Source organism: Syngnathus acus, chromosome 6 (assembly GCF_901709675.1).
Source record: "Syngnathus acus chromosome 6, fSynAcu1.2, whole genome shotgun sequence".
In the NCBI taxonomy this organism is placed as follows: domain Eukaryota; kingdom Metazoa; phylum Chordata; class Actinopteri; order Syngnathiformes; family Syngnathidae; genus Syngnathus; species Syngnathus acus.
Genome location: NC_051092.1, coordinates 4,538,167 through 4,561,442, shown reverse-complemented (window position 1 = coordinate 4,561,442; position 23,276 = coordinate 4,538,167). Strand labels below are relative to the sequence as shown.

At 43.7% G+C, this 23,276-nt stretch overlaps 1 protein-coding gene across 3 annotated transcripts; it reads left to right on the top strand.

The window, feature by feature from the left end:
• Positions 1–275: 275 nt before the first annotated feature.
• Positions 276–21,114, top strand: fbln1 (fibulin 1). 3 transcript variants are annotated; one of them, XM_037254592.1, is made up of 17 exons: positions 278–531; positions 3,562–3,670; positions 4,891–5,020; positions 6,082–6,241; positions 6,629–6,691; positions 6,780–6,866; positions 7,078–7,215; positions 7,286–7,423; positions 7,542–7,685; positions 7,784–7,909; positions 7,982–8,107; positions 8,219–8,338; positions 8,398–8,529; positions 8,614–8,737; positions 12,933–13,078; positions 13,630–13,770; positions 20,623–21,114. In XM_037254592.1, the coding sequence occupies exons 1-17, from the start codon at positions 477–479 to the stop codon at positions 20,760–20,762; spliced, it is 2,079 nt and encodes a 692-aa protein (XP_037110487.1). In that variant the 5' UTR covers positions 278–476; the 3' UTR covers positions 20,763–21,114. The 3 variants fall into 3 exon arrangements, 2 of the variants coding, with proteins under 2 accessions (XP_037110488.1, XP_037110487.1); XR_005098291.1 differs by lacking the exons at positions 12,933–13,078; positions 13,630–13,770; positions 20,623–21,114 and adding exons at positions 9,428–10,071; positions 10,137–10,964 and having other exon boundaries at positions 276–531; XM_037254593.1 differs by lacking the exons at positions 12,933–13,078; positions 13,630–13,770; positions 20,623–21,114 and adding an exon at positions 9,428–10,964 and having other exon boundaries at positions 276–531.
• The last annotated feature ends 2,162 nt before the right edge of the window (positions 21,115–23,276 follow it).

The window sequence follows — 23,276 nt, the reverse complement described above, 5'->3', positions numbered from 1 at the left end:
TTTTGTTTTTACCCTAACTCCCAACCGCAGAAGATTTAAGTAGATTTTCCGATATCTATCTTATTTGTGTATTGATTTTTTCTTTTGACTTTTTAGTCATTCATCATGAGCTACTTTAGCATTTGAGTTATGTTGCTTTGCAAGATATCACAGCAGGTATTCAATTACGACATTCATGCAGTCATAGCAATGCAATGTTACGCAGCAGTTTCCCGGCGTTGAAGAAGAGAGGAGAGGAGTGGTGGAGAGGAGTGGTGGAGTCGTGGAGTGGGTGTTTGGGTCCAGCCCGCTTGCATGTAGTCATTCAGTAGACGCTCACTCCTGCAGACAGACACGACTGCTCTGCATCACCCTGCATCTTTTTTTTTTCCATCGTAAAAGAAGCACAAGCATTTATTGATTCAATTTGAACTTTGCCTTTTTTTTTTTAAAACCACCTGAATATATTTCTTGTGTGGATTTTTGCTTCTCACCTCATGGGGCTGTGGATTGCTGTGCTCACTTCGTTGCTGGGAGTCGTCCTCGGTCAAGGTAAGTTTCATTCAAAGTTTCCAACTGATGCTTCACTTTTTGGGGGGGGGGGATTTACAATGCAATGAGAGTTTTGATAAACATTTTTCAGGGGTGGGCAGCAACTTGCATCCATCAATCCATCCTTTTTCTAAACGGCTTATAGGCATGTATTTTCAAATGATATTTTTATTTGCCTTTTTTCCATTACGACTGTCAAATCTGACAGAAAGAATGTTTAAAACTACAAAATGAGGACATATATGCTTTCTCCATGTTATAGCATCAATATCCTAAAGACATCTTTATTTTATCAACAAAAACTTTCAAAAATCAAAACAACTTCCGTCATCAAAATGTGATGAAGATTCCAGAACCTTTTTTTTTTTTTTTTAAAGTGTGACGCAGGTGCAAATTTTATTGTTGAGTCAATAAATCTTTTTACATCTGTAATAAAATGCTGAATGTGATCTACATCACTGACTTCATTTATTCATGTATTATGTCAACATCTTTTTATTTATTTGCATTTTGGGTAAAGTGTTATGATTGCAAAAAGTTAATCAGTGGTCTAGACAGGGATGAGTGAGTAATTTATACGGTAGCTCATCAAGGAATGAAGCGTCTGGCAAACGAGCACATGGGGCCACTTTCACAGTCGGGGAAATGTGAGATGAGATGTGGCTTTAGGGGGCACCAAATCCTCCTTTCGGGAAAGTTGTGTTTGAGCATTTTGAACTTTGAGAAGGATTTTTTCAGAAAATTGTATTTGTAGTCTGGCAGCAACAATGGACGCCTTGGACACTTGATAGAACATCTCCAACATTGGAGTTTCGATGGATACAACATTTTTAAATGGCATTGTATCGGCAGTTCCTCCACTAATAGATGGATGGACGGCTTACAATGTCTGCCTGTTGGATGTCGGTGCTCCAGTGGTCTCATTAAGTCTTGTTTACATGAGGCGTCTAGACAAAGTCCAACCCTGCCAAAAGAAAAAAGAACAGCCCCGCATGGCTCGCCTGATCCGAGATGGAAATCAGCCGACAATACATTACGACAGCAGCGCGTCTGCTTTGCCTCGTTCTGATAAAAAAAAAAAAAAAAAAGGGGCTACTTCTGTTCTTTCAATTTCGGGGTTTAAGCGTCCGAGACAGCGGTGGTCTTGGAATGCCAACTATGACTATAATTTGGAAAACACTTACAGTGGCCCCTGGTGGGAAAGATAATTGGATTAGTTTTTCTTCTTCTTCTAGTCGGCATAATGAACGGCCCTCCTCCTTGGATGTCAACTGCGAATGGAAATCATTTTAATTACCGTTTGATAGATTTCACTTGGCAGACTACAAAACTACTACACTACCTTTTTTGTCTGCTGCAGGGTTTTCCACGCAGAAATTATAAAACGTATTAGATGAATACAAAACATTTCAGTATTTCATTTCTTTTTGACAGGCACAAATTGAAAAAGTTTACTACCCGACAATGTGTGCATCCCAAGATCTTTTATGGGCTTGTTACAGCTTATTGTTCAGCTTGCTAATGTAATGTTTTGCGCGACGTTTATAGGACGTTAAAGTCAGCGTTGTCCGAGTAAAAGCTGCGCGTTAAGCACCGAATGACAAAGTGAGAGGTCAAAAAAGGGCCGTCGTTACTACAGAGGTGAGGCTTGTGATGGACCCTACTACTAGTAGCTAGCAAGTTGAGCAACAAACTATTACTCTTATTAATCATCTTGCATCATCTTTTGAAATGTTTGCCACTAAGGCACCGGTGTCAAACTCAAGGCCCGGGGGCCAGATTCGGCCCGCCACATCATTTTGTGGCCCGCAAAATTAAAATCACAAGTGTCAACTCAATGTTTCTTGTTAAAATACCAAAATTCTAAATTGTCTTTCCTTTTAATAACAATGAGATATTGCAACATTTTTTTTGCTATAATCCCAATTTCAAAACAAATTGAAAAATTCTGTTGTATGTATGTGATCATATTCACACACATTCATTTCTATTTAAGTCATTAATAGCCCCACGTGGGAATCCATAACTCCGATGTGGCCCGCAACAAAAAATGAGTTTGACATCTTTGCACTAAGGGGTGCACGGTATAAATTGGGCTCACAGTATAGAATAAGACTCGTACTGATTCATCCGGATCACGTACTGAGGTCGTACGGGCATCTGTTTCCGACAGTCGGCCATCTTACCTGTATAAGTAATTGTTCGTTAATGAATTGCTGAATGGTGCTCATTCTAAATGTTCCTCCAGGTTTTAGCAGTAAATGTTCCTCCAAGCTGTGAGCTCATTTTGATGAATGCACACACAAAACTCCAGCTCCCCCCCTCGGGACAAAGCTTTAAATCCACGACAACAAGAGTGCTGCTCTTCCAGAGACTTGTCGTCCTCCCTACCTGACCTGACTTATTATCTGTGACCAGACATCATAAAGCACTCATCAACGTGTCTCCGGACAGATGAACTCTTTCACAAGCACTATTCCCGGTATTTCAACACGTGCAAGCAGTCTCACAACAGGTCTTTTTGAGAATTACAGAGTAACTCTCTTGAGGGGGGGGGGGGGTCTTATTGTTAAACAATTTGGTGCACTGGTCAGTGTTTAAAGCAGCAGACAGAAGGAGTATGTCAAGTCTCTCTGCCAAAATGTGGAATAGTTTTGGCAGAGCAGCTCGACACACTTACGCAATTACGCAAAGCACCGGCAAGAGAATGATTGCGATGGATGATTGTCGACTGAACCGCAGGATGTCCATAGTGGCTCGAAAACCCAAATTCTGGTGGATCTAAACATTTTAGATGTGCGCCGTTGTGGGCATGAACACAGCCCACTTGATTCCTCTCATTTTGTTTAAATCCGGTGCATGAGAAGCACACTGTTCATCCTTCACATGGCAATAGACAAAACTGTGAAGTGGCCACTTGGAGACCACCGTCCAGCTCCATCGTTCTTGTCCATATGTGCTCAGTAAGCTCTTTGATGCCCTTAAAATTGGATCATCCATACCAAAAAGTCTATCTGTTCCCATGTTCAGGAGTTCCGCAGATCTCTATAGAAGACTGCTGCAAAGATGGCCAGAACCGTGCCAACGATAACCAAGCCTGTTCCACTCTGCCGCTCATCTCCGAGTCCCTGACGTGCAGGTAAACCTGAGCTCCGCTGCTTCTTCTGATCGATACGATCTATTTTTTTATTATCCCGGAAGATATATCTGCAGGCTTTTAAAATCAACTTGCTCTCTTAAATGTGCAGCCACATCAATTCCTTCCTGCAAGCGAACAATGATGAGTTAATAACATGTGTGCTTGTAACCTGAGGCCAACACGCCACCTTAAGTGATCTGAAAATTTGTCTTAATTATAGAGGGGAAAAATGGGCAGAGGTTTGTGAGGGGGGAGGAGGCACTAGAATGGGGTGGGGGGTGATTACAACCTCAGGAAATACCTCGGAGGTGAAACCCAGCGTGGATGGAGGATGGAGTAACAGGAACTCGGAGGTGAAGAAAGGGTGAGGACACACTGTTGTGCCCTTAAAAGGCTGTTCACGTGGAGGTGCATTGGTGTGGGCGGTTAAGCTCCTTTTCTTGTAAAAGCCCACAGAGATCCACAAGCAAAGTTCACTGATCACGACGAGACAATCTGTTTGCGAGGGAGGTAGACAAGACACTTGGTCATTAGCTTTACATCTCCCCAAACGAATGTTTGTATGGATATTGTTGGAAGAGAAAATCTTTCCACCTAGTCAAAAACCATTCTCTCGCTTGGTTCAGCCTTCCAGCTCGTCCTGTCTTTCGCATCTTCTGCTCCAATGCCAGCTTATCGCCCCTCACCACATCCATAAATCTCCTCTTCGGTCTTCTTTGCCTCTGATCTGGCATCTCCACTTCCAGAATGCTTTTATATTGGATGAATACGGTCCTGAAATGTCCATACCTGATCAACTCTACTTGGTTTATGGATTGGTTTGGTATTCCAAAACTGCTGGAAACTTGGCAAACCGGGCTGGATTGAACAATCGCATGGGATTGTGACACGAAGGGATCGCAAAAACGTCCGTTAACTTCCTCATTGTCTTTCCATTAATTTCCATGGAAAGTTTCCCGAATCATGGCACCACTTTGCCTCAAGTGATGTAACTGACTCCAATCTTTTGGAAACTGTTAGTCATCCCGGGATGTCCAATGACTTGCAGGAAGAAACAATGTTTATGTGGAAGTGCTTGGCTCGGGCTCGCTGTTAAAACAAGACGGATGCTTCGAAAACGCCGTGATGAATAAGGACATGCAGAGGTGGATTCAGGAAAGGATTTTGTTGACGTCTTGATCGTTGATATGTTTTGAGACGATGGTTCTCTATCCTAACAGGACCGTGCAGGAGCAGTGCTGCGTCGCAGTGCTTGAAGACAACATGTGCACCACCGGCATTACTGTAGCCAAAGACCAAGGAGCATGCCATTCCTTGTTCTCCAACACCTGTGAGACCAAGACCACCAAGGTTTGTGCATTTAGGGTTTTCAAAGGGTATCGCCCGTGACATGTTCAGTCAGCTTCAAATAAATCTCGACATTTTTTACAGTCATATAAACTCGACTTCAAGCATTTGTATGAGGTGGATACAATTGGAAATTAATCATAGCAGCACCTGGAGGAAGGTTCTGTTTTTAGATTTCATTCAATAATGTTTTTTCCCGCCTGCATTTGGGATGGCTGGTGGTCCTTGACTTCACTTCAGGAACAGTCAAAAGTGAAACTGAAAATATGTTTCGGATACTCTCCTGTTGACTGTGTAAAATCTACCATGCCATTTCTATCTGCCTGTTCTGTAGTAAACAAAATTCAGTGTCAAGCGTTGCTGGCTGGAGGATTGTCCTGACTTTCTAGCGCAGCATGCATGAGCTAGCTTACAGACTCAAGCAAAAATGTTTTTTTATCCTTGACTAAATCAGCATCTCTGGTTAGTACGATGTATCTTATAAAAAGCTTTTATATTCTTGTCATGTGAATAGATGATCGTAAACAGCTCCAAAAGAAATTGTAGTTTCGAGGCTTGGAGCTGTTTGGAGAGGCATTAAGGGTTAATAATGGGTCTTGGTTTAGAAATGATGCCAAATACACAAAATGCCAATCTCTTTCCGTCATACCACACATTGTTAAATTGTGGTTTTGTACACTATTTTGTAAAACGGTGATGTGATAGCGGTGGTATTGAGACTCTGCAATCCACAAAACACCCCTAATGACCAGATTGCTAATGACTCATGGATTAAGCCTTCAACTAGAAAGAATGATCTCAACTCATCTTGACTTAATAGCAGTTTTCTGTCTGACACTCAGTTTGGTGTCTCTGTTCCTGTTGGTTTGTTGTCTGTCTGGCACGACACAATAAATGTGGGACACAATAAATGTGGGTCACAATGACATTCAGCACAACGTCCTAACGAAGATGCATTGGCAAGCACATCCTCCAGCGACAAGTCACGTCATGCTCGTTTCCCCCCAGTATCTTGAGGTCTATTAGTCTTGAACGTGCTTGTATCTGTTTTGTGCGACTGTCAGATGTGTTGCGACTGCTGCCTCCTGGGCAAGACGGGCCAGGAACAGGGACTCCCATGTGACCACAGCCTGTCTTTAGGCTACCAGTGTGGCCTGGTGTATCGTGCCTGCTGCGTGGACGCGGTGCCTAACAATGAGACGGTGCCCACGGTGCAGACTGAATGTGGGTACAAGAAAATGCATGTCAACTAAAGAAGTACAAATATTACCGAAGTGGATTAAAAAGAATCAGATCCAGATTACAAATGCTATGGATCAAACATTACACTATACTGCCCTCTAGTGGACGCAAAGTGTCATTGCCGTGAAGTGAAGCTACACTTGTCTGGGAATGGTTTATCTCAATAATGTGCTAAAGTACATGCTTTTATTGATATAGTTGATTTAAGTATATTAAGTATATTTTATTATCCCATGAAAACACTGTACATCTTAAATGTTTGTGAGTTTTAATGAAAAATAAGTTTTATGCTTGGGGAAGTATTTTTTTCATAATCTGTGTTTGACTAGGGCTTCTAGGTACTAAATAAAAATGCTTGAACTCTCGCAGTGCCAAACAAAGACGAAACCACGGACACTGGAAACAAGCCGGGCTTGAATGATCCGTGCAATGGTGAAGTATACAATCATTTCAATATTTTTAAACAACTGGATGGACTCATGGAATATCATCGACTGTTTTTATTTTTTATTTTTTTTAGGTAAATGTGCTCAGAATTGTGAGAGTAATGATACCTGCGGCTGCTTCAAAGGCTATAAACTGAAGCCAGATGGAAAGACCTGTGAGGGTAAGAAGTTTTTTTTAAATATATGAAGCTTGTTTTTAAAAAATGGACAAAAGGTCTGGGTTAGACTTTAATTTTTAGTTAATTATTATTATTTTAATTAGTTTAGCGCCTCCACTGAGCTCAACATAGGTGCCAAGATGCCGCTAGTTGTTTTTTTTTCTTCCACCACCTAATCAGCATTTCAAAGTTCCTCCCTCTATGAATCACACAGACATTAACGAGTGTTTGCTGGGCGCCAGCAACTGCCGAGTGGGCGAGCGCTGCATCAACACCGAGGGTTCCTTCCGCTGCCAGAGAGAAGTCAGCTGCGGAACCGGCTACGAACTGACCGATAGCAACAACTGCAAAGGTCCGTCGTGCGCACGGGGTTTATTTTTCCGTGTTGCGTGGACGCTTGCACAAAATATTTATCTCCGCAGATATCAACGAATGCGAGGCGGGCATCCATAACTGCGGCCCGGAGTTTGAATGCCAAAACACCCAGGGTTCATTCCGTTGTCTTCCCAAGGTCAAATGTGGTGCTGGTTTTATTCAGGATGCACTGGGAAACTGCATTGGTGAGTGTTATGTTCTACTGAATTATACAAATAATGTCATAATAACAATAACATTAAGAGGGTGATAGGTCACTTGAATGGTGGTTTGTGACCGTAATGTCATATGTGTATGTCGCAGATATCAATGAATGTGTCAGCCAGACGGCCCCATGCCAAAGGGGTCAGGTTTGCATCAACACATTGGGCTCGTACACCTGCCAGAGGAACTCCGTCAACTGCGGGAGGGGCTACCACCTCAACGATGACGGCACACGTTGCATCGGTACGACCGTCACTGCGTATTAAGACTGGAATCGACGAGTTGGGCTTTGTTTGCGAAGCAATCTTTTAGCTGCTTCAATTTGCTTTTGTACGTTTAAGACATTGACGAGTGCAAAGGCCCCGAAACGGTGTGCTCGGGTCACGGCTGCATCAACACAATGGGCTCCTACCACTGCCAGTGCGACAGCGGCTACAACTTCAACAGCATAAGTCGCCTCTGTGAAGGTAAGCAGGAAGAGAAGACAAGCAAGTTGCGCGCCAGTCAAAGTCACACCATGCCATGCGGTTCTGTTGCAGATCTTAACGAATGCAGGCACTACCCCGGACGCCTCTGCGCACACAAGTGTGACAACACACCGGGCTCCTACAAATGCAGCTGCACCACTGGCTTCAAGCTGTCCAGGGATGGCAGGAACTGCGATGGTCGTGAAATCGATTTATTTACTCGCGACTTTCATGGCTATGCTAAATTGCAAATATGCTAAATAATCAACTTTGTCGATGCCGCATGTGTCTGCATTTTTGTCTTGGTAGATTTAAACGAGTGCGAGAGTAACCCGTGCAGTCAAGAATGCGCCAACGTGTACGGCTCATACCAGTGTTACTGTCGCCGTGGTTACCAGCTCAGTGACACCGACGGGGTGACGTGTGAAGGTAAAAATTTGTACACCTGCCGTATTCAGGGCATTTCAAATGTTTTGCTTGAAACATAGACATCGACGAATGCGCCCTGCCCACCGGAGGCCACATCTGCTCGTACCGCTGCCACAACACCCCCGGAAGCTTCCACTGCTCCTGCCCCGTTAGCGGCTACACCCTCGCAGCCAACGGGCGCAGCTGCCAAGGTCATTCAAGCAAACATACACGAGAAAAGAGGTCACGGTAACGATCCATCCAGCTTTTAATCATTTTTAATCATTTTCTCCTAGATATTGATGAATGCGTGGCAGGGACACACACATGCGTAGAGAACCAAAGTTGCTTCAACGTGCAGGGCGGATTCCGTTGCCTGTCTTTTGAATGTCCCAACAACTACCGCCGGGTCGGGGATACGTAAGTGCACAAAGTTTGAATTTTCATTCTGAAAGGGTATTTTGTGCCGTTAAAGTTTAACTTGATCATTTTTAACATTACCCACATATTTATATGTTTGAGAGTCCTGACTACGAGTGGCTAATGTGAGTTGGCGGATGGTGCACAAAATACCATTACATGTATAGGTGTCAAACTCAAGGCCCGGGAGCCAGATACGGCCCGCCACATCATTTTACGTGGCCCGCGAAGACAAATTTTGCATCAACTTTGTGTCATTACTTAAATTACAAAATGTCCACTTAAAAAAAAAAAAACTGATATTGCTTGCAATTTTTATTACCATTCGTCTCTTCAAAATATTCTAAAATAACTAGATTAGCATTTTTAGCATTTAGCCAACATTATACAAGATAAGTAATCATGGTTTATTTGCAATTTGTATGATTTATTATTAAGTCTACAGAGCATGGATTTCCGTTCGACATTTTTCCCCGTAATGTCAATGCAATCTAATCACCACGAGTCTGTTGTCATCAGTCATGAACCTGCATGAGCTCACCTTGAACCCGCTCTCAGGTGCTAGGCTGCCCACCACTGCATGCCATGCACGGCACATTTTATTCACATTGTTTCTTTTTCTCTCTCTGCTTGTTCTGTCTATCCTTCCTCGTGCCCCCCACCTCTCTCTCTCTTTCTCTCTCTTCACAGTCGATGTGAACGCTTGCTTTGCAATGAGTCTGTCGAGTGCCTGGCCATGCCGCTGAGAATAACCTACTACCATCTCACCTTCCCTACCAACATCCCCGTCTTCACCAACATCTTCCGCATGGGCCCCTCCCACACGGTGCCGGGCGACGACATCCGCATCACCGTCACCTCGGGCAACGAGGGCGGTTTCTTCAAGGCCGAGCAAGTCGCCGGCGGCGGCGTCTTGTCCGTGGCGAGGCTTTTCAACGGCCCGCGGGACTTTGAGCTCTCCGTGGAGCTGGGCCTGCGTCGCTATGGCACGCTCAGCACGTACTTGGCCAAAGTGTTGGTTTTCGTCACTGAGAACGAGCCCCGCGTCGTTTACAATCCGGACCTCGAATAAAGAGGGCAGCACGCTCGGGAGGTCTTATCTTTACTAAGCTGTTGTCAGAGAATGAAGTCATTTCCTTCAATTTAAGTAGTCTTGATTTTACAAGAATAGAGTTGTAAATTACCACCCCAAAAGGCCTTTATTGAATAATGGTCATAGTTTGCAGAGAAAACACTTATTTTACAAGAAGAAAATCATAGTTTTAATTTTATGGCAGAAAAATAATCATTTCTAATAGTTTAAGTAATATGAGGGTAAAAATAGTCATAAACAGATAATATAGTTGAATTCTTATCCCCCTCGGCCCAAAAGTGATTTTGCCATTAGTTTTATTCCTAAGTTTTCTTAAAGTTAGAGGGAATGGTGATTGTGAAAATATTAAAAGGAAAAAATAGCATAACTAAGCAATCATTTTCCAAAAAAGTATTAAAACATTTATGTGCACAACAATAGCCTACAATTGTATATTTTGCTGCCTATATAATTCTTAAATAGTTGAATGTATTGAATGTATCATGTCGGAGGCAGGGCACAGAGATAGCAGCTAGGTGGCGCACTAAGTTAGGGTAAATCCTAAAAGCAAGTTGGCCTGTTTAGTCTACAACATGGAGTGCTTTGACCATTGGTCCCATGTTAAAAGTCTGATGATTTATAGTACTTGATTCTTTTTTTATGTGTTGGCTGAGCAGTTTTGTAAAAAAACAGACATAAGGCAAGTAAAACGCGCTCCTTTGTGATGACGTCGGATTAAATTAAACACAGCAAAGCAACCAGGCCAAATCACACAGACACAATTCATTAAGTAAAAATACATATAGCTATATTAACAGTCACACGGGACTGCATTATTTCTGACTTTTTAGATGCCATCCTAAAATCTTAATGGCAAAATCTTAACATTCTTATCTGTCATTTAAGCATATAAACACAAGTTAACACTCGTTAAAATTGAGGATGGGTAATAATAAATATGACACATTTTTAACAGTCACCGAAGTTCAACATGAAATTAATTGATGTAAACTTTAAATCACAGAGTATTGTTCGTGTTCAACCGTAACAATCGTTGCTTAGCTACCGAGACGTTGATGTTAGTTTCATGAGTCCGCCTGCAAGCATTTTGCTTTGTATGTTAGCATTAAAGCTATTGGACTTTTGCAAGACAAAGTTGTGTTGCTTGATTAAATCCATGTAATTATCTTTACATTTAGCTTCACAGTCAAATTAAAGCGGGAGTGCTATACAACAGTTTGAAGCTTCTTTTTTGAAAAATTGTTCACCAGCTACTTGTGAAATGTGTCCATTTAAGGCATATTTTGACTGAAAAACAATTTAGTCAAAGAAGTTTGAAAGTTCTGGACTTACACTGTACATATACAGTAAATGTGGCTTAGAAAAAGTGTAAATTCAGATGCCGTTACGCATCACGTCCTTGTTTCCGAACAGGGGCACGGGATATCCCTAAAATAAAAAGCTAGTGGTGCACGGGACATTTTTTATTTTTATTTAATGTCTTCCGTTTTGACTTTTGAGTTATAGGACTCTGGGATCTGGACAATTTGCGGTCCAGCAACATCGCTGCGCTCCAAATGAATGATGCCCTGCCGTGTTTGTGTTGGGACGTTATCAAGTTAGCAGCTATAAATAATAATTACCAAAAATAATAAAAAAGGCCTGAGGCTTGACCAGAGGAGTTCCGTCCAAGAAAGTCTTGTTTTTCTTTCTGGTCTGCAAGTATCGGGGGGTTTTCCACGTAAAGATCGGGAACACTCATACAAAAGCACGTTAGCATCCGCATGTGGACAAACAGACGTAAAGTCGTTAAAAAGACCCTGAAATTAGCCCGCTCGCCTGAATTTGACCGTGCATGCGTAAAAGGGCGGTTCATCCTCGGTCATTATCTTCTCATCAATTCATCTCGCCACCTCAAAAGAGCTTCCACAGCGTTCTCCAGAGAGCCCCGCTCGGGTCTCGCTGCAGCTCAACCCGTGTTGGTGTAAAAGGCAAGAATGTTTTGTGGGTTTGGCCCGGGCTGTAGCAAAACTTGGAACCGGCCGCTAATTGCTAATTACAAGCCCCTACCCGCTGGTGGCTGGCTGTCTTGTCCGGGGGCTTTCGCATCAAGTTCTCCATGAAAAACCAGCCCAACCCAACCTGAACCGGCCTAAACCTACGGGGCCATAAGTCCCCTAAAGAGAAACGCACATTCACGGATCATAACTCACGATATTGCACCTCACACAGCAACTTGGTTGCTTTCATAAGCCAATACGCAGTGGAAATGTTTTTGATTGTAAGGTCATGTATTCGAGACCTCGCTTTCTTCCTTCGCTAAGCGTTAGCATTAGCAGTGCACCGTATTTACACTTGCGAGGTAGACTCTTTGAGTATATATGAGAACCGTCTACACATATATATGATTCAAAACCTTTACCTTTTTAAATGACTATTAAATACCATTTTAACATTTTTCAATATTTTTTTTTTCCACAAAGATATCCCCAGCACTACTTCAGGTGGCATTAGCTTTGAGGCACTCTATCCCAATCCGACCTGTCACAGATTAGGCTGTGAAATAAACAAACCTTTAAATAATAGGATGAGAGCCACATTTGGAGAGAGGCCGGGGAGTTGTCTGTCACAATTTGGGAGGCTTTCGAAACATTCCCTTGGCCCATAAATCTTCCCAGAGAGATTAGAGGGCTGTGAAGCCGGGGATGCCCCCAAGATTCCAAATATTCTCGTGGATGATTCTTTGCGAGTGTCATCATTCATCTCCTGCTTGAGTGCCTCGATGGCAGCATGAGTCTCTTAAATGCGCTTTATTCCGTATGTGATGCTGCATCAAGTAACCATATTAGAATTGTGAAACAAAATATATCCCGGCAAATTATGGAGGGATTTGTATTTCAAGTATATTTCTCCTGAAATAGAATTGGAAGTAATTTGTTTCAAACTAATATGAACTGACATGGTTGGATAAAAAAAATTCAGCGATTTCTTGACAGCCAGAAGAATAAAAAAATAAGTCAACGCCTGTTGAGAATGTAAACTTAGATTATTTCAGTCAAATTTTGGTCAAAATGTTTGACTTTCGATGTATTTGTGCGGTTCAATATTTGTTTTGTCCTCCAGATCGTCACGACTCGAACGCTCCGACCCGGTACGGTGCGTCAAGTCCTGCCAGCCTACCAACGTGGCCTGCATCCTGGATGACACGCACTCCGTGTCCTACACCTTCATCTCTCTGCCCACCTTCCGAGAGTTTACCAGGCCCGAGGGTACGCACCGCTCCAACTTTTCGTTGTTGGTTTAAGGATCGCCATAAATTGAACGACGCATCCGAAAGTGACTGAACTGTAGCGCAGCATGCATCTAGTTTTCACGAGTAGATTCAAAATTAAAATAAACACCAACCCCCAATAAGAAACAAACAAATCATGTTTTTTGTTAGCTTAGCAATTTTGAAATTTGAACCCGACAAGAAGCTTGAGTCACTGTTGTCATGACTAATATTATTTATTTTTTTCCCCTGACCGCCAATCATTGAAGCACTTGCTACAAAGTCACTGTTCCATAATTCTTCGGCATGCATGTTTGCGTTACATGTTATCTTGGCTTGAAATAAGGAACCAGTGCAATCACTGGCATACCACGCACGTCAGCCAGCAATTGGCCTGCATGTGGACTCTGTTTATGAGTGTGTTAACATGAGAGGGAAACTTGTCATTGCTCATAAACTACAAGTGGGGATGAGCTGGAGGCCCTTAGAGCCTTGCTGCGACCTTTCAGTAATAGACCCAAATGTTTTTTTCCCCCTCCGTGGCCACAGAGATCGTTTTCCTAAGAACCACCGTGCCGGCTTACGGCTCCTACCGCCTGGGCAGCTACGATGTCAAGTTCACCATCCTGGAGGGCAACCTGGACGACACATTTGACGTGATCAAGCGGGTGGAGAATGGACTTTATGTGGGTGAGTGTCATGTGTTGTAACTATTCACAACGGATTGTGCAGTTACAGACGAATCTCCAAAGTGGAATTCAATCAGGAAGATCCACTGTTTATAATTTACTACCAATTGATATTTTCTGAGAAGACTCTTCTATTTTGAGCTCTTTTCATTTCAATGTTACCAATTTATTACAGAAAAAAGCCCCCCAAAAAAAGCAAAACACGCTTTAGTCCTTTAGCTGGTGTAGTTGATTGCTTGAAATTTGGACCACTTTTGGAATGTTTTCCATCGTATTTTGTTGAAATCCAACCCTTGTGCCAATTGAGAAGGGACAAAAGTAAATGTGACTTTAAGTGTATGTGACACAGGTTGTTACGGTCACTGCAGTGTGGCGGCATCGTGTATCTGTCATCACGGTCGCGTGGCCATGAGAGACGTGTCCTTGTAGCGACTGGGGAAGTGAGTCGACAAAGGCCGGTTTTTGTGTTTCACCAAATATGTGGCATCGCAGCCTCGCGGTTCAAATGGAGCAAAGTAGCTCACGCCTCGCCCTTTTGCCTTTCACCATCTAAAAATGTACTGGAATAATGAATTGCACATTTGAGATTGATTTTAGATGCACTTTAGGGATGTTGTGTTGTTGGAGGCCACGCTCATCTTTTATTTTGCCATCTGTTAAAGCGAGCCGCGGCCTCTTAAGGACGGCGCTGCTATGAAGCCAAGGATGACACATTGCTAGGAACATTGTTTGTTTTGCTTTGTGTGCTCAGTTGCACGCCCCGGGTAGCGGAAGGTCTTCCTCCCCTTGATGGATGGATGGAGGGACGGCCTGTCAGCATGCACATCTGTCTTGAGAGAATGTGACTGGTTCAGGCTCTATTGTGGCTGCACACAACTATGTATGTGTCTTGTACACTTGTGAAGAAACAGATGTGCGCTAACTGACTCAAGACAGAGTCCTGTATTACCAGCAGTGAAATAGGACTTTTAGTTTTACGGCTCCCCCTACAGGCGTTATGGTGAACTTTTACAATAGTTCAGTTTTGATACTTTCTGACTCTTTGGGGCCACCGTACTTGACGTTGAATGTTTAGCAACTCACGTGCCGGATTAACTTGTGTCATTGCGAGTCTTTTCTACCCGCTACAAAAGGTGCTAACCACCTGCTAGCTCACATGCTAACAGGTTTCTTGTTTCCGTCTAAAAGGCCTTCTCACCACCTTGCTTGGTGTGTCAGTGTGTCGCACCGCTCATTAGACACAGGAAGTGAAATAACGACAGTGATGTGTTCAATGAATCGTGGCATGGTAGAGTGTAGTTATAGCTAGCTAGCTGGCTAACTGTACGTTGCAGTGGTAGAAATGAGTCAAGTAATTAGAAGTGATTCAACAGATACACACTGATCCAAGTGCATTACTCTGCCACAAAAAAAAAATCTCCACAACTGAGTGCTCCACAGTCACTCATACACACATGTATAACATACAAGTATTTGAAAATAAATCTCTGATTACACTTAACAGGGTATTTAATGTCAAGACTATAATCAGGTCAAGAAGGCTTTTATTACTTCCGAGTTGTATTTTTTCCTAAAATTTGGATAACATTTAGTTTTTATGAGCTGCAACTCTCTTAACGGCATCGTCTTTTGGGGATGGGATAATCTCTACAACGCGAAAGGTTTTGATTCAATAGACAAGGGAAATTGCAGGGGGAAAAGAAATAGATGCACAAAAGAAATAATCCTGCGCACTTAGCTTGATGTGGTTGGATGTATCGTTCCGTTTCCCCCAAGCGAGGCCTCAGTGTCTCGCCGAACATTAGAGCACTTAAAGTGACGACCACATGAAAGGCCTGTTTGTGCGGGGCCCCCGTCGGACGCTTATTGGATGCAGCTCTAGCATGTTGACACCAGTTGCCCATCACGAAGGATCGAATGGATGTAGCTTTGATTTAGCGAGCTGGCACTTGGTTGGTTACGTAAGCACTGCATGAGACTCATTGACGTGTCGCTTGAGGAAGCTGAGTTTCCAGTATCTCCAGTGTCTCGTTGGGGGGTGGAGCGTTGCAGACTTTGAGGCTCCGCTAATGAACAAGTGCATGAAATCAAGCTTACTTCATTTGTTATTTTTGGATCCTTCTTAGTTTCTAAAAAAGGGACAAAGGAGCTGATTCGGGTTTCCCAGGATTCATCGCTAACATAAAACGGGGCTTTGATTTTCTGTTCTGCTCACTTGCTTAAAACAAGTCAGCTGTGCGCACGCGTTGGATGTCGGCGCGGCAGCGGCGCTCTTTCGGAGCTCTCCGTCATCCATCACTGGCTCTCCCTGCGCTGTCGCTTTGGGATGATGACCCTGACATCTGTACAAACACAAAAGGCCCTTCAGCTTTTAGAAACACTTAACAACACCCATGACAACCGCGGAATAAGACTCAACCACACAAAAACCGTTCAGGTGAACGCAATGCTGATCCAGCTCAAAGTAGATTTCCCAAGGCTGGCTCATGGACCTTTACAGCTCAATTTATTGTTGGCTGTTTTGCAGTACAGTCAACCTCCAAACTCTGCAATATAAAGAAACATATTTGCTTTGCGCTTCTGCTAAGCATTTGGCCTTGGCAGAGGTTTGACTTGTTAGCTTGTGCTTGTACTCTCTCTCCGCTACTGCCTTGTTTCTACGCTCATCTATTCCGGTCTGTAAGATCATTCCCACTGCCAAGATCCCTGGCCCGTCATACTTGGAAAGACAAACAGTGGAGGAAGGCATTATTCATACTAACAGTGGATTAGGAGCATGTTTGCACAGAGTTGATGATGGGATGATTGACAGTAAGTGGTTGGCCACCCTTGACCTCCCCGGGAGGCCCCCTACAATAACTCTGTGAGGGGCCTTAGTAGCTCACAGAGAGGGCAGTAAACCACACAGACACACCTGAGCTCCCACTAATCCTCCTCTCGTCGGGGCCGGTCTCTCCAAATTGCCGAGTAAAAATAGAATCCCCAGAGCGGTATTTAGACATATTGTACCGTATAAGCACATATTTGAGCGCTGCCTGCAAGATTCACATAATGGTGGACGGTGATGCTGACTCAGAAGTACAGTATTTAATAATCAACCGTGGAAATATAGTGCTCAGGTGTAGAAACTTTGGGGATTTGGGACCTTACTAAATCAGACCTTGGGTGTTCGTTCTTCATGTCTGGATCCGGTCGCTGAACCTCTTTCCCTCTGAGAATTGGTTCCTTAAGTGAAAACCCGAAGCACCCGGCTGTCATGTCTGATGGTTTAGTGTCTTACACAGAATGTCTTTCATACATTTTGGGGATCAGCGTCGCGCTCAGGTTCTGGCCAAGTATTCTTTCAGCAAGATTTTATCCATCAATCAAAGATGTGTGGAGGGTCATTTGCACCAGACGAGTCCATTTTCATCCTCTTCATCATGAGTGAACCCAAGCAAAGCCAAACAGGGGAGGTTAGTCATTCCTGGAATGACTCCTCTTCATGAGTAATTATTTGTAATGGAAGGGCTTGTATGTATCATTACTCAACCGCTTCGTTTTAATTTTTTTTTTTTCCTCAATGCAGGAAGTCTTGGAAGGGACAATGCAACGTTTGTACTCTTCTGAGGCAAAATGGCACTGCACATTTATCAAGCCACAGTAAAATTCCCTTCATTTTTGCAATGCAAGTGGGAATGTACATGTGCGGTTTCGGAAGCTACGCGGAGATGAAACGGGGCTAGCCATGCGGCGGCGGCGCTGGCAGCCGGCAAAACGGACGGCGAAGTGAATGAAAGGGGAAGCGGACAGTTTGTCTCTGTGCAGGTAGTCGGCAGCGTCCGGTGGAATGTGAGCCTCCTGTGTGAGACATGACTACTTCAGAGCGGCTGGAAATTGCGGCGCAGACTCGCGGTCGCTCTGATGAGGAGTCGAGGACAGCCGCGAAGATAAGGCGCGGTAACTCGACCCATTCTGCGTGTCGTTTCGGGTATGAATCATGACAAGGAAACGGCCGGCCGGCCCGCCAGAGAGCGCCAAGCTCTTAAGGAATAACCTGTCTGCCTAAACGGAGATTAGCACTGGGCCCTATCCTCCCAACAAGGCAGCCTTTAACAACAAGACAAGTCCTCCCTTGGGTGGTCCCTTGACTTCAGCGTAAAGATAAAGTGATAACAAAGCAGATACTTGCATTCAATGTAGTCAGTTACAAGACGTATCGCTCACCGCGTGGCATGGGGTCATTCATCAGGCACATTTTTCTCATTTGATTTACATGTTGAGTTAATCCATTCCTCAAAATGGGGACATTTTCTACTACGTTGACTCATAATTCTATGAAACTATTTTTATTTGGACACGATTTACTCACTAGTGATTAGGAATGTTCTTTGCAAAGTCGTAATGTGCACCACAACTTTTAGACTAGATCTAATCAGATGGTGCTGCTGCAGTCTGTGTATATTTCTGAAGACTTATTTATAAAGGCGATGATGATATAAGGCTTGAACCGTGGAGTGAAGTCAAGCTTTCACCTCATCAGTCCATTTTTTGCTCTTCACTTGAGGGTCTTTGCTTTTCCAAAGGTCACTTGCAGTGGTACAAAAGTTGCGGTCAAACATAACGGCGCTTGTTTTATCATCTCAGCTGCTGCGGCCCACAAGTGCCAAGAAAAGAAGCGAGCGATTCCCCCACTCGGCTACGTTTGGGTGACGTCACTCCCGAGTGAGCAATGCCGTCCAAAAGTGACATATGGGCCGTTTGAGAGATCTGTAACTCTGACTCACGTTCAATTGAGCTGAAAATATCGCACCGCATACACCAGCCTTTACCCTTCCAGAAAATGAAAAAATAAAAAAATCCCGCCTCCTCTTTGGAGTGGTCGTGTTTGGACAGCCTGACCTTCCCGTCTGTCCACGTAGTAGGACTTCACTACTCATCCATCCATCCCTAAGGGCCCACTATGTTGAGCTTTACATTACTTTGACAACTTGACTACAGCACAGAAGTACAAAATACATATATCCCAGTTTTGGCTGGTCCGAAGAATTCTGGAAAATTGTATACCACTTTTTGTCTTTGGTGATTTACTTGTTAATTGGGAACTCCTTAAGGCGCCGTATATTCATTCACCCTAATACTAAACCCTGACACAAACCTAAACCATCAAACCCCAAGCCTCAACCTGAGACATACTTTCACACATAGGAACAACACTTTTGCTAACCTTAACCCCTAAATCCTAACCTGAACACCGATCCCCCCTTGGGACATGATATCAATCCCAACCCCAATTGCGTGATTTCTACACAGAATCTTTCCGACCATAACATTGCGCGGCTTATATGGCCAACGATTTTCTGGATCAAAATTTGATATCTTACTCCATCGTTGGGATTTTTTCCTTTTATTTTATAAACGGTTCTGACACTTTGGAAACAACAAAATCTCACTCATGCTACCACGGCAACGTCATCCCAAAACAGAAAAACACGGGGGCAACCCTGGCAGGCATTGGCCTCAATCCACACCGCTCACACTGCTTATCATAGGAATCTTCTGCATTCTTTTGAGTACCCCCAGAACCCCCTGAGCCTCGAGCGAAAAAAAAGTGACAGAGTGGGAGAGACAGCAGTTCCGCCAGCTTTGCCTCGTTCTTCCAGTTCAAGATGAATCCCCGGAGGAGTGCCTCCACAGCTGTATCGCGTGACTGCGACCGCTCCCCTCAGTCATACACACATGGGACTCATTTGCCCTGGTGGGCCACAGTGATGGTGCCCCCTCGGGAAGAGAAGAGAGGGGAACAGGAGAGAGAGGAGAAATAGTGTGTGATGGCTTCTGCTGTCAAGCTGCGCCACTCACATAATATTAATTTTACCTATCCTCAGCTATAGGTAAAATAAAAACAAAAAACTGTCTGACTGGTGTTTTGCGCTCTTCGTGAAATGCCCTAAGATGCCACAAGATGATGCCAAAGCCCCGTGTCAAGTGAAAAGTCGTAAAAACACCGGCCAACCTTTTTTTTTTTTAATTAGATATGCAAGTGAACTTTTTCAGATGATTTTCATCCCGATGACTTGTTCTAGCCCATTACGTTTCTATAATACAATAAAAGTAATATGTAATATTTGCGTCAGGCAATGGAATTTTTTCCTGATGTAATTTTTAATGCATGGGAAAATTGCGCAAACTTTTATCGGTCGAAACAATGTAGACAGAATTAACAATACTCATGGGCATATTTTTGTTATTCTTTAAAAAAAGATGTGTATGTATTTTAATTCAAGAAAGCAAGAATACTTTATTTTCTCGTCGCTCATTGTTTTTCTACACTTCACAACAAGGCTCGGTCCCTAAACTTGATCTCCATACAGCAAAGTTTCTTCTTGATATAGTAACCCCCCAACTCTCCAGTCGCAACACCACCCACGTTGCCTTTCCTCCTCTTTTCCTCCTCGCCAGGGAGCTCCATTTTCAGCACGGATGGTCCAAACCACGTCAGTCTCGACCGCGCTTACTCGCTCTCCAAACTCCATTCCAGGCAACAATAAAATAAATCAAGATGGCTTCCCCAGCCGACACTTCTCGTCGACACTTGAAATGCGTGAAATGCGCGTTACACAAGTCTTCCAAAGCAACTTCTTCCCTACACAAACAACAACACAGCGTCTTTGAAGGCCCATGGAAATCCTTGGTGCCACCGACTTAGTAAGAACACCTCCACCGTTGCGAAGTTTCCTTGCTAACTTCATTCTGTAACATTACAGGTTTATTTTTGTAATATTGATAATATTACAAACTTATTTGCACACCATAAACGTTGTTCTCCAAGCATTGTGGCTATTCTCATTTTATTTGTTTTTGTCTGTTCTAGGAGTCGTCCGGCAGGTCAAGTCGCTGGTCGGCCCGTTGACGACAATACTCAAACTGTCTATGCGGAACCTGACAGGCCAGGGTGACTCGGGTCAGAACATCATCAACGTTTACGTCTTTGTGTCGGAGTTCTGGTTCTGAGAGTTCCCCTCCCTGAGTTGATTTGCTGTCAACACTGAATACATGGCTAAACGTATCAATGCTTAAGTCAGTGTTGGGGAGGAGGCGAGTTTCAAGCTTTTAATTACTTGTGACAGTTTCTGTGTTGAAACGCTACCAGCTGCCACGCTTTGGTTCGATGACACGCTCAGCCTGAGTCGCACTTCTGTGTTGCATCTGGCAAAACTGAGCTATAGAAGACGAAAGTTTATGCTATCAAAATGAAACAGGAGTCTACACGAGTGAGACATCCAGAACTTAAAAAAATACAGAAAGTGCATGTCTTTGAAAGGCTGTTAATGTTACATTACACACTTTGTTTTTATATCATTCACTTTCCGCTATGTTGTGTTTGTTTGTTGTTTTTTTTTGTCTAAAGAATAAACATTATTTTACATACAGTTTTGCCTCTATGATCTCAACTGTGGCCTTTCTGTGTAAACTTGTTTTCTACCAAATTCCAACAAACAAGTGTTTTTGGAAGAATTGAAGACTCAAAACTGTCCATACGCAAATGGTATGGGTCTTCAGGACGTATCAAGTTTCTCAAGTTCTCCAATATTACTTCCATTCCAGCCTTAAACGGATGATAGGAACAAATGTGCGTGGTGCCCTCGGGGTGACTTCACATTTGAAAACTTTACAGCTTGCGCAATAGTCGGAATTACAACAACAGGAAACTTGATTACAATCGTTCAGACGGGTCAATATTAGCCAACAAACAGAAAGATGCAAACAGTGCTATCTTGGGCCCAGTGGACTTTTTATTCCCAGCGGTCTGCGGAACGTCAGTTCCCATGGTGACATTTGGAACATTCTGTTTGTCTTGGCGCCAAATGATATCTGCCTACCGGCAAAGAGGTGGCTCAACAGCTTGGCCTCCGAGCGCCCTCGCCGGGGACGCAAGAAGCATCCGCACCAGATAGTCGGTGCGTGCATGTGGGCACGTTTGCGGTGAGATAGGATTTCCGGGAAAGTGTTTCTTTGTGAAACATGGCAGCGTGGTCAGATGTGGCAGGAAAGCACATTTCTAATTAGGTTCATCAGTGAAGTCTTCTTTTTCCCGTAAAACATCAGAGACGAACGAGGCTGTAATCATTACTGCGGCCAAAGCTTGCCGATGCTTCAAAGACAATAGAGGGGAGGCGCTTACATCCCGACCTGCGCAGTCGTCAGCTGTGATGGATTTTAGGACTCGATTAGCCTCCTCGCAGATAATGGGAGGGTGGCGGGTTAACACCGCCGTCTACATAAAAGAGGGTCCGAAAATCCGCATCATTTGATATGCTGCGATAATCCAAAAATGGAAACAAGGAAATAATATGACCTAAGATACACAGTTAGTGGCTGCAGTTGATCATCATCCAATCCGTGTGGGGTAAAACAGAGCGAGCTCGGATTCCGGACGGATTCGACTGAAGGAGAGTTCAATATCGAGTGAGCAAACATCTTCAGTCAGATATTCCATCCCGAGCCAAGAGTGAACCGGTCTGCTCTAACTCAAATCCAATTGGGTCTGATGACTCACTGTACGAATGGAGGCAGGACCCAGCTTTGCAATGGTGGTCAGTTCTCCTGGTACTGAGAATTTGAAGGCTGAGGGTCGTCCTACCCCAGCCAGGGCCTCAAGACTACTGACTCCTCTTTCCAGGCGTCCTACTCCTCATTTCACAACGAAGGCGTACAGAATACAAGGAGTCCTTGTGATACCTAACGAGTTTCTTCCCATCGTTTAAAAAATAAATTACGATGGACAAATTTCACTTTATTTGCATGTGAATCACGACTGCACGAGAGTAATTCTGCTCTGCATCAGAAAGTGTTTACAAAGTGAGATTTTGCTCCAGTCCAACAGATGGCAGACCTCTCCAGCACAATGCAGCACCAGGCAAGCACCTTCAACAATGCCCTTCTACTGCGCAGCGGCCTCCTGAACATTACTATGCTGCTACAAAAGCTTGCCAGAGCATCCAAACGAGTACAACTCAATTTCTGAGGCAAAAAACTCACCCCCTAAATGTTCCAACCATTGCCAGAGAGTAAAATCTGAATTTATTAAGATGTCTTCCCAAAATAGCACGATGGTCATTCAAGAATTTGACTGTTTGACAAATGTTGCAGTGATCCAAGAGGCTTATACGGCTGTATGATGCAGATGCCTTGCTGAGGTTTAAGTTGACAGACACTCCAGAAGGAAGGAGGGGGGAAACACACACACAAGGCACACAAGTGTGTCCTCCCATAACTTATACATTTGAAAAGTAACCATTTACAGTCATTACTGAGCTCAACTTGTTGCCAGAGTACACAGTGGATCCGTCCCACTTGGTAACATGGAGCTGAGGTGTACTCATGAAAATTCAGTGTGCAGTGGCTCAGTGAGAAATGCTCATGTGGATGCATACCACGATGAAACACATCTAACCACATGACACACAACATGATGGACACCTAAATGGCTCTATGGCCATTCACTTGTCACAATTTGCGTCCTCG